This window comes from Babylonia areolata, chromosome 21 (genome assembly GCF_041734735.1).
Source record: "Babylonia areolata isolate BAREFJ2019XMU chromosome 21, ASM4173473v1, whole genome shotgun sequence".
NCBI lineage: Eukaryota > Metazoa > Mollusca > Gastropoda > Neogastropoda > Buccinidae > Babylonia > Babylonia areolata.
In genome coordinates, this window is record NC_134896.1 from 41,104,472 (window position 1) to 41,116,971 (window position 12,500).

General features: G+C 48.6%; 1 protein-coding gene across 1 annotated transcript in view; it reads right to left on the reverse strand.

The window, feature by feature from the left end:
• The window catches only part of LOC143296625 (sodium channel protein para-like), an 85,835-nt gene that overhangs the window by 20,438 nt on the left and 52,897 nt on the right, over positions 1 to 12,500 (reverse strand). The window contains exons 19-23 of the mRNA XM_076608654.1: positions 9,775 to 10,033; positions 9,219 to 9,259; positions 5,832 to 6,029; positions 3,345 to 3,497; positions 2,062 to 2,235 (exon numbers count right to left, since the gene is read on the reverse strand). Coding sequence (XP_076464769.1) covers positions 2,062 to 2,235; positions 3,345 to 3,497; positions 5,832 to 6,029; positions 9,219 to 9,259; positions 9,775 to 10,033 — 825 coding nt within the window. The remainder of the gene's footprint in view (positions 1 to 2,061; positions 2,236 to 3,344; positions 3,498 to 5,831; positions 6,030 to 9,218; positions 9,260 to 9,774; positions 10,034 to 12,500) is intronic.

Here is a 12,500-nt window from a genome sequence, read left to right on the forward strand (position 1 = left end):
ATCCCACACCCACCCCCTACTACACCCAGCCACACAACAATGTCAACCCCCAATCCCACACCCACCCCTTACTACACCCCACCCCACAACAGTGTCACCCCCCCCAATCCCACATAACAAAGTCACCCCCTCAATCCTACACCCATCCCCTACTACAACCCACTCCACAACAATGTCACCCCCCCCCCCCAATCCCACATCCACCCCTTACTACACCCCACCCCACAACAATGTCAACCCCCAATCCCACACCCACCCCATACTACACCCCACCCCACAACAATGTCAACCCCCAATCCCACACCCACCCCTTACTACACCCCACCCCACAACAATGTCACCCCCCCAATCCCACACCCACCCCATACTACACCCCACCACACAACAATGTCAACCCCCCAATCCCACACCCACCCCCTACTACACCAAGCCACACAACAATGTCAACCCCCCAATCCCACACCCACCCCCTACTACACCCAGCCACACAACAATGTCACCCCCCCCAATCCCACACCCACCCCTTACTACACCCCACCCCACAACAGTGTCACCCCCCCAATCCCACATAACAAAGTCACCCCCTCAATCCTACACCCATCCCCTACTACAACCCACTCCACAACAATGTCAACCCCCCAATCCCACCCCCACCCCCTACTACACCCAGCCACACAACAATGTCACCCCCCCCCAATCCCACACCCACCCCTTACTACACCCCACCCCACAACAGTGTCACCCCCCCAATCCCACATAACAAAGTCACCCCCTCAATCCTACACCCATCCCCTACTACAACCCACTCCACAACAATGTCACCCCCCCCCAATCCCACACCCACCCCTTACTACACCCACCACACAACAATGTCACCCCCCCCAATCCCACACAACAAAGTCACCCCCTCAATCCTACATCCACCCCATACTACACACCCCACAATGTCACCCTCCCCCCAATCCTACACCTATCCCCTACTACACCCCACCACACAACAAATCCACCCCACCACACAACACCCTCCACCCCACCCCACCCCACCACACAACACAACACAAAACAACACAACACCCTCCACACCCCACCCCACAACACAATACCACACAACACAACACCCTCCACACCCCACCCCACCACACAACACAATACCCACCACACTCCACCCCACCCCACCACACCACACAACACCCACCACACCACACCACACCACACCCCACACCACCACACAACACAATACCCACCACACCCCACCCCACCCCACAACACAATACCCACCACACCCCACCCCACAACACAATACCCACCCCACCCCACCACACAACACAACACTATGCCCACCACACCCCACCACACCCCACCTCACACCACCACACCACACCACACCCCACCACACAACACAACACCCTCCACACCACACCCCACCACACCCCACAACACAACACCCACCACACCCCACCACACAACACAACACTATGCCCACCACACCACACCACACCCCACCTCACACCACAACACCCTCCACACCACACCCCACCACACAACACAACACTATGCCCACCACACCACACCACACCCCACCTCACACCACAACACCCTCCACACCACACCCCACAACACAACACCCACCACACCCCACCACACAACACCCACCACACCACACCCCACCACACAACACAACACCCACCACACAACACAACACCCACCACACCACACCCCACAACACAACACCCACCACACAACACCCCACAAAACAACATCCACCACACCCCACCCACCCCACCACACAACACAACACCCACCACACCACACCCCACTACACCCACCCCACAACACAACACCCACCACACCACACCACACCCCACCCCACAACACAACACCCACCACACCACACCCCACAACGCAACACCCACCACACCCCACCCCACCCCACAACACAACACCCACCACACCCCACACCACAACACAACACCCACCACACCACACCACACCCCACCCCACAACACAACACAACACTCACCATCGACACCCCACCCCACCACCCATCACAGCTCAACTCACAGCGACAATGATGAAGTCCAGCCAGCACCAAGCGTCAGTGAAGTAGACCTTGTAGCCAAAGGCCAGCCACTTGACCAGCATCTCCCCGATGAAGATGGCCGTGAAGCAGTAGTCCATGTAGGTCAGGATGTCCTTCAGGATGGGCCGCTCCGGCAGGTGAACGTCCTCGAAGGCCTTGCCGGACAGAGGGTTTAAGGACGTCAATAGGGTTCACGAATAGTTAAGGACCGCTTGGGAACTCGGCTTTATTCAGATTCGAGGACATCTACAGCGTTCACAAATAGTTAAGGAGCGCTTGGGAACATAGCTTTCTTCAGGATCAAGGACATCTACAGCGTTCACAAATAGTTAAGGAGCGCTTGGGAACATAGCTTTATTCAGGTTCAAGGACATCTGCAGCGTTCACAAATAGTTAAGGAGCGCTTGGGAAAATAGCTTTCTTCAGATTCAAGGACATCTACAAGGGTCACAAATAGTTAAGGACCGCTTAGGAACATAGGTTTTTACGGAAAGAAATGTACAGGGATTACATAAAGTAAAGGACTGCTTAGAAGCATAGTTTTCTTCAGATTCATGAGTACAAGGTTCTAAAATAGCTCATGGACGCTTGGGAACATAGCTTTGTTCAGATTCAAGGACATCTGCAGGGTTCATAAATAGTTACGAAGCACTTGGGAACACAGCTTTCTTCAGATTCAAGGACATCTACAGTGTTCACAATTAGTTAAGGACTGTTTGGGAAATTAATTTTATTCAGATTCAAGGGTACGGTGTTCACAAATAGTCAAGGACTACTTGGGAACATAGCTTTTATCAGATTCGAGTGATGGCCTAGAGGTAACGCGTCCGCCTAGGAAGCGAGAGAATCTGAGCGCGCTCGTTCGAATCACGGCTCAGCCGCCGATATTTTCTCCTCCTCCACTAGACCTTGAGTGGTGGCCTGGACGCTAGTCATTCTGATGAGATGATAAACCGAGGTCCCGTGTGCAGCATGCACTTAGCGCACGTAAAAGAACCCACAGCAACAAAAGGGTTGTTCCTGGCAAAATTCTGTAGAAAAATCCACTTCGATAGGAAAAACAAATAAAACTGCACGCAGGAAAAAATACAAAAAAATGGGTGGCGCTCTGTGTAGCGACACGCTCTCCCTGGGGAGAGCAGCCCGAATTTCACACAGAGAAATCTGTTGTGATAAAAAGAAATACAAATACATATATATATATATATATATATATATATATATATATATATAGATAGATAGATAGATAGATCTGTCTATATACCAGAGCCACGCTGCTGACGAGGATCATGGCGATGATGAACGTCTCGAAGTACTTGTGCTCGGTCACCCCGAACATGAAGCAGCGCACCTTCCACCACTTCTGACCAAGGTTGGAGTTGGACAGACTCTGGCACAGCGGCTGTTTCATGCACACCTGCACGCACATACACACACACAGACACACACGCACGCGTACACGCAAGCACACACCCATGCACACACACACACGCACACACACACACACACACACACACACACGGCACCAACATATGGAGGCATTAGGTGATAGGTAAGGTAAGGAAAGGTGTTGTCAGGTATGGTAAGGTAAAGTTATGGCAAGGTAACATAAGGTAAGATAAGGTATGGAAAGATAACGTAAGGCCAGGTAAGGTGAGGTAAGATACGGTTAGGTAAAGTATGGTAAGGTAAGGTAAGATAAGGTATGAAAAGGTAAGTATGGTCAAATAAGGTAATATGTGGTAATTCAAGGTCAGGTAAGGTAATTTAAAGAAGAGAAAGGAAAAGAGAAGAAAAGTAGAGGAGAGAAGGGAGGAGCACATAAATTGTAGATTTCCAGACGTGTGGTTTTTGACCCGAGCACAAGTACCATTAAACAGATCCAGCACAATCACTTTTAGAACCTGACCACTCATTAAACAAGGCACTCCCAATGTCTTCATTTTGATAATTAAACAAAAAAGAAGAAAAAGAATTAATGTTGACAAGGTACGACTACCATAACTTGTCATTCTGAACTGAAAGGCGAAAACCATGATTTCCTGCAAAACATACATTCACCACTCACGTATATACACACCCAATCACCCCATCTAACCCTCTCCCACCCCCCCACCCGCCTCCCTCCCCCTCCCAGTCAAACACACACATCAGTACACACGCTACACTCATCCACGCACATACATACATACATACACACCCGGCCACCCCATCTGCTCCTTCCATTTCTCTCAGATATACACACACAATAGTAAACAATGGCAACAAGCAATGCACCGGACATGCTACACATCATCATGAAGGTGTCAGGTTAAAACCTCGTATGAAATGTATATTTCAAAAATGACATGTTACAAGATAAGACACAACTTTATGGTCCTGTCCTATTCTGACAGCCCCATTATCCTACCAAATTCGCGCCCCGTCTTATGCTGTCCTATCTTTTCCACGTCCTACCCAATCCCATCCAACACTGTCTTACCATGTCCCACCCAGTCCAGTCCTGTCCTATCCTTGGCTGTTATTTCCTGCCCCGTGCTGTCCTATCCTTTCTTACCCATTCCTACAAATCCTGTCAAGCTGTCCTATCCTGTTTCAACCTACCTTACCCAGCCCATCGTATGTTGTCCTATCCTGCCCTGTCCTACCCAATCCTGTCCTGTTCTATGCTGTCCTACCCTATCCTATAACCTTGCCAATCATGTCAGCCTATCTCACCCTATCCTGCCCAGTTTATGCAGTTGTGTCATACCCTTTCGTATCTGACGTATCCTGTCCTATTTACCCAATCCTTTCACACTCTACCCTATGTTACCCTATCCTACCCAATCCTGTCCTATCCTGTGTTAACCTACCCTATCCTATGCCACCTTATCCTGTCCTATGCTACCCTATCCTGCCCTATCCTATGCCACCCTATCCTGTCCTATCCTATGCCACCCTATCCTGTCCTATGCTACCCTATCCTATGCCACCCTATCCTGTCCTATCCTACCCAAACCTATCCTATCCTATGCTACCCTATCCTGCCCTATCCTATCCTATGCTACCCCATCCTTTCCTATCCCATGCTACCTATCCTGTCCTATCCTATCCTATGCTACCTATCATGTCCTATCCTCTGCTACCCCATCCTGTCCTGATCTTGTCCTGTCCTATCCTACCCAGCCATGTCCTATCCTATGCTACCCTATCCTGTCCTATGCTATACCCAGCCCTGTCCTATCCTATGCTACCCTATCCTGTCCTATGCTACCCAGCCCTGTCCTATCCTATGCTACCCAATCCCGTCCTAATCTTGTCCTGACCTATTCTACCAGCCCTGTCCTATCCTATGCTACCCAGCCCTGTCCTAATCTTGTCCTGTCCTATGCTACCCAATCCTGTCTTAATCATGTCCTGTCCTATGCTACTCAATCCTGTTCTAATCCTGTCCTATCCTATGCTACCTATCCTGTCCTATCCTATGCTACCCTATCCTGTCCTATCCTACCCAATCCTGTCCTAATCATGTCCTATCCTATACTACCCTATCCTGTCCTATCCTATGCTAACCAATCGTGTTCTAATCTTGTCCTGTCCTATGCTACCCCATCAGGTCCTATCATATGCCAACCTACCCAACCCTGACCTGTACTCTCCTGCACCAACCCATCTGATTTTGTTTCTTTTCTTTTGTTGTTGTTGTTGTTTGCTGCCTCATCATCTGCTCTGATTCTCTCACGCCGCTCATCCCCACCCACATCCTCACCTTGCACAGACAGTCGTCGGGCTCCTTCTTGTAGACGACATCCACCTCGTTGATTTCAGGGTCACCGTCCGCCTGTACCTTGTCCATGCCGTGGTCCGTGGAGATGGAGGACGAGGAGGCCGAGGAGGCCACGGACCCTGTGGGGCTCTTCAGGGGCTTCTTGTGGGAGTTGATGCTGGACGCTCGAGACAGGGAGATCTGGAGGAAGTGAGGGACAAATGTTTTTTTGTTTGTTTGTTTTGTTTTGTTTTGCTGTCCTATCATCTGCATCGTCTCAGTGGCAATATTGAGGGTGTGCAGATGCACTTTCGTCTGATTTTTGTGTGAGGTTCCCGGTTATTTTATTTTTTTCTATCGAGAGCCACGTACGCATGTGCGTCTCCATTGCCCTTTTTTCCCAACGTCATCGAAAAGCAAAAGTTTCGTCGTGGAAATCGGTGTTCTGACGAAAGGATTTTGAAAAATTTCGGTGACTATGCTTGGAAGTTTACAAGAAATATTTGGTTTTATAATTACATCCATTATTTGCTTTAGTATTTTATGCTTACTTTGACCGTGTTTCTTGTCATATATCTGCCATTACGTATTCGAACTGATCTATTTATAAACTCTGCCGAAAAATTGTCCGAACAAAGGCAGTGCAAACTCAGAGAAGCCAGTTACGGTGGTTGGCTGCCCATGTCTTCACATGACCTACTTCTCGCTCTGCGAGCGACGAAAAGTCCACCTCAAAAGCGGGCAACACACCCTCCCTTATTACTCCTACGCCGCTCATTCCTAAGTCCCTCATACATGACCGATCCCGGGTTCGTCTGTCGCACAGTCCAAACACAGGCAGTCCACAGGGGGGAACCATCGATGTTAGGTCGCCAGGAAGCCACACACCGGATGAGACCCTGCACTGACTGCTGGGTCACTTCGGTGGTGTTGGGTAGTGCCTATTCTGATTTAACGTACTTGGGACACCACCTACTAAGCGACACCTACTGACGACTATAATGGCTTTGTCGCGGGGCCAGACTGAGAGAGCGAGCGTCTCCCGACAAGCGGTGTTTTGTTTCGTTGTATTTGGTCTATGACCGGAGGTAGGGGTTGTATAAGCATCCACATCATCATCATCATGTTTGCGTTTAAACGAGCAGCTTTCTTTTTTAACCTGCCACATTACACGGCGGTTGGTGTTTGTTGTAATTGGTGAGAAAGGTGAGAGGTGGCAGAACGGTTAAGACGCTTATTTGCAAATGCAGTGTCCGTGAGGGTCTGGGCTCGATTCCCGCTCTCGCCATTTCCAAACTGAGTGTCTAGTCATTCGGAATAGACGATAAACCGAGGTCCCGTGCGCAACACGCACTTGACGCACTGAAAAAGAACCCACGGCAATCAAAATGGTTGTCCCTCGGCAAACTTCTGTTGAAGAAACCCACTCTGATGGGTGAACAAATACATTGCTCATGCGCTCAAGGCCTCGCTAGGCACGTTGGGTTATGCTGGTGGTCAGGCATCTGCCTTGCAGACCTTCTTCTTCTTCTGCGTTCACTCGTATGCACACGAGTGGGCTTTTACGTGTATGACCGTTTTTACCCCGCCATGTAGGCAGCCATACTCCGTTTTCGGGGTGTGCATGCTGGGTATGTTCTTGTTTCCATAACCCACCGAACGCTGACATGGATTACAGGATCTTTAACGTGCGTATTTGATCTTCTGCTTGCATATACACATGAAGGGGGTTCAGGCACTAGCAGGTCTGCACATATGTTGACCTGGGAGATCGTAAAAATCTCCACCCTTTACCCACCAGGCGCCGTCACCGTGATTCGAACCCGGGACCCTCAGATTGACAGTCCAACGCTTTAACCACTCGACTATTGCGCCCGTCGCCTAGCAGACCAGATCTTGTGTAGCGTTTATTTGTTTGATCACAATCAACCTTTTTTTTAATTCCTGATCATCACACCCTCCACCATCATCCCGCCCAGAACAGAAGGGGAGGGGGACAGCAACAACAACAACAATATCAGTGCAAGCGAAAAGAAAAAATCAGGGCACCACAGCCGAGAGAGAGAGAGAGAGAGAGAGAGAGAGAAATAGAGAGAGATAGAGAGACAGAGAGAGTGAGAGAGTGAGAGAGAAAGACACACAGAGAAGGAGAGAGAGAGGGGGAAATAGGAGAGAAAGAAGGGAGACTGAGGGAGAGAGAGGCTGAGGAAGAGAGAAAGAGAGCGAGTGAGGGGGAGTGAGGGAGAAAGACACAGAGATAGGGAGAGAGAGAGAGAGGGAGAGAGAGTGAGGGAAATAGGAGAGAGAGAAGGGAGACTGAGGGAGAGAGAGGCTGAGAAAGAGAGAAAGAGAGAGCGAGTGAGGGAGAGTGAGGGAGAAAGACACAGAGATAGGGAGAGAGAGAGGGAGGGAGAGTGAGGGAAATAGGAGAGAAAGAAGGGAGACTGAGGGAGAGAGAGGCTGAGGAAGAGAGAAAGAGAGAGCGAGTGAGGGAGAGTGAGGGAGAAAGACACATAGGGAGAGAGAGAGAGAAGGAGAGAGAGTGAGGGAAATAGGAGAGAAAGAAGGGAGACTGAGGGAGAGAGAGGCTGAGGAAGAGAGAAAGAGAGCGAGTGAGGGGGAGTGAGGGAGAAAGACACAGAGATAGGGAGAGAGAGAGGGAGGGAGAGAGAGAGAGGGAAATAGGAGAGAGAGAAGAGAGACTGAGGGAGAGAGAGGCTGAGGAAGAGAGAAAGAGAGAGCGAGAGTGAGGGAGAGTGAGGGAGAGAGAGGGGGCGTTTATGTGTTTGTCAATATGAAACGATTGTGGTTTCCCCCTTGTCAACAGACCCTTGCGATAGGAAAAAAAGAAATAAAACTGCATGCAGGAAAAAAAATACAAAAAATGGGTGGCGCTGTAGTATAGCAACTCGCTCTCCCTGGGGAGAGCAGCCCGAATTTCACACAGAGAAATCTGTTGTGATAAATTGAAATACAAATACAAATTATGCAATGACAATAAAATTTCAAGTTTAAAGTTTCGAGAGAGAGAGAGAGAGAGAGAGAGGCAGACAGACAGACAGACAGACGCATGTGTGTGTCTAAGTACACAAATGCCTCTGTGTGTGCTTGCATCTAAGTACACACATAAATATGTGTTCCTGCATTGGTAGGTATATGTGCATGAATACAATCGTGTGTGTGTGTGTGTGTGTGTGTGTGTGTGTGTGTGTGTGTGTAAGCGTACGTGCGTGGAAATGTGCGAGTGCCCGTCTGTGTACACGGGCAAGCGCGCAAACATTTCGCATCGATGCGAAACGCCACTGCAATAGTGAAATGAAACAGCGCCTGCAAATTATTGGCCACAAATACTGGATGAACATTCTCTGTGATGATGTAATCAGACCTTACCTTTGCGCCATCGGGGAAGTCATCTGGTGTCTTCTCAACCACTGAAACAAACAGAGCAACCATTCAAAGACCCTTCAGCAATGGGGAATGCAACAAAACTATGTATATTTACTTTTGAAAGCCATGCATTGGTTGGATTATGTACTGATGGAGACAGTCGGTGACAACGACACAAACAAAAATGAAGAAACACTAAAAAAAAAATATGTATGTTTCTTTTTCTTTAGAAAACAATAAAAAGCCCTTTTAGAATAACATTTTAGATAGTATACAATTATCATTATGTCATTATTACTGTATGTCTGTGTCTGCCATAATGTTAAAAACATGAATAAACATGTTGGAAAAGAAAAAAAAATAATGAAAAAAAAAATCTTTGCATCAAAATAGAATGACACGTCCCAACAACAACCCTCAACCCCCCCACCCTGTCCTCACACCCATCCCCCACCCGCATCTTACCCCCCCCCCACAACTCCCCGCCCCCATCTACCCCCCCTCCTATCCCCAACCCTCACACCACCCTACCATTCCCCCACACCACCACCCTCCTCACCGTTGACGCCGTCCACCAGCGGCTCCTTGCCGTTGAGTTCCGGGGAGACCTGCATGTTGGCCGGCGGGGGCTTGGCGTTCTTGCCATGCTTCAGTCGCACCTTCAGGCACACGATGACCTTCACCTTCACCCAGCTGCCGAAGCGCTTGAAGCGGTTGATGGCCTCCGCCAGCTTGTTGACCTCCTCCTCCGTCTCCGACTTCTGCAGGTTCTCCGAGCCGAAGGAGCTGAGCAGCAGGGCCAGAAAGAGGTTGAGCACCTGCCGTGGATGGAAGGGTTTCAGTTTCAGTTTCCAGTCTCTTGAAGAGGCGTCACTGTCTTCGGATAAAATTCCTTTGTTTTCAGTTTCTTATGCTTTAGAATTATATTATGAATGACTGGTGTGACAGCGCTTTGGTGTGTCTCTACACAAGATTCAGCACTATATAAATACTTATTATTATTTTTATTATTATCATACGCTACACCACGTCTGCTAGGCAGATGGCTGACCAGCAGCATAACCCAACGCGCTGATTCAGACCTTGAGCGCATGCTTACTTATATATATATATATATATATGTATGTATATATTTTTGTGTACCTATCAGAGTGGATTTCTTCCACAGAATTTCGCCAGAGGACAAACACTCTCGTTGCCATTGGTTCTTTTCCAGTGCGCCAAGTGCGTGCTGCACACGAAACCTTGGGTTATCGTCTCATCCGAATGACCAGACGCTCTGTTTTGATTTCCCAGTCAAACCAGGGAGAAAGGGCGAGAGCGGGATTCGAACCCACACCCTCATTGACTCTCTGTAGTAGCAGCTGAGCGTCTTAAAGCCTGAACCGGACTATAAATGGCGGGCGATTTGAATCAAGCCAGTTTCTCACCAGAGTCTGACACTGCGACGTCGGTGAAGGTTTATTCAAAATAAAAGCCTAATAAAGCTACGGTTTGGCTTCATTTATGGCAGAGAGCGAGATTTGCCTAGCAGCTTCCAATCTAGACCTGAATTGACTTTGGAAAGTACAAAATGTGTCAGCTACACGTAATACAAAATTTGAATGCAGAGAAAAGGGGCGGAGCTAGAGCCGTTTGTGTTTGCGCTAGACGTGTCTGTCAGATAAAAATAGCACCAGCACGTGGTACTGTCCGGTGAGAATTGTAAAGCATGCAGACAGCCCCTCGACGTTGGCAACCGTAAACGACCACATTGTGTGGCAGGAGTACACGGATATCTTTCTCCGCTAACAGTGAGTCGGTCTTTGTTTTGCTTTCACCTCCCACATGTTTACATTTCTACCGGACACGTGCTACGCGCTTTTTATAGATAAACTCCGCCCCTTTCCCTTTTATGGATAGGCTCTAGTGCGCATGCGCAACCTTGCTCTCGGGAGTTAAGACTTTAACCATTTTGCCACCTTTCTCCCAAATGGAACGGAGAGAAGGGAAGGATCAGAACTGGTTGGTAGGAGTAAAATGATGATGACAATGATATGGATACTAATATAGGATAACCCCTCCCCCTATGGAAGGGACCACACTGGTATTGTAAAGTAATGTAGTAGGTTATAGTGTACTACCTTCTTCTTCTTTTTTTCTAAATCACATCCGATTTCGCTGTGTGAAACTGGGACTGCTCTCCCAAAGGAGAGAACGCATCAGTTGCCATGTGTAATACTACCCCCCCCCCCTTTTTTTTTGGTAGTCGTTTGCATGCGTAATTGTTTTAAACTCTCGGACTATGAAATAAGACAGGAAAATCACAAAAAATGAATAAGCGAATGGAAATAAATCAAATGGAAAGAAAAAGAAGCGAAACATACGTGGGAAAATCACAAAGCTGGGTACAGGCACACGACAATGATAAACTGTTCTGAATTATGCGCATACACGACACGATAAACTGTTCTGAATTATGCGCATACACGACACGATAAACTGTTCTGAATTATGCGCATACACGACACGACTCCTGCCTGCAACGAGTCGACTGTGATGACAGCCACACAATGCACACTTCCTGATTGCACGGACCTCCCTTCTGTTTTCTCCCTCCCCCCCCCCCCTTCTTCCCTGGAGAACAGAAAAACTCTCTCTCTTTCTCTCTGTCTCTCTCTCAGTCTTTTTTTTTTCTTGTGAAGAATTTGCTTTTGTGCATGCACTTATCTTACTCCCCCCCCCCCCCCCCCGCCAGAGGGCCGGATGTAAAAAAGCAATTGTGCTTATTCCCTTACCCTCGTGAAATAAAATTTCGTTCTCTCTACCCCTCTCTCTCTCTCCCTCCCCCCTCTCTCTCTTTCTCTTCCCTCCCCTCTATCCCCCCTCTCTCTCTGTTTCTTCTCTGTTTGTCTAACTGCTTGCCTGCCCTGCCCGCCTGTCTGTCTGTCTGTATGTCGGTTTCTCTCTGTCAATGATATTAATTATGTGCATGCACGTCATACCCCGCCTGCATCAGTTTCAGTTTCAGTTTCACTTTCTCAAGGAGGCGTCACTGCGTTCGGACAAATCCATACACGCTACACCACATCTGTTGAGCAGATGCCTGACCAGCAGCATAACCCAACGCGCTTAGTCAGGCCTTGAGTGCATGCTTACATATTTGTGTACCTATGAAAGTGGATTTCATTTTACGTAATTTCGCCAGAGGACAACACTCTCGTTGCCATGGGTTCTTTTTCAGTGCGCCAAGTGCGTGCTGCACACGGGACCTCGGTTTATCGTCTCATCCGAAAGACTAGACGC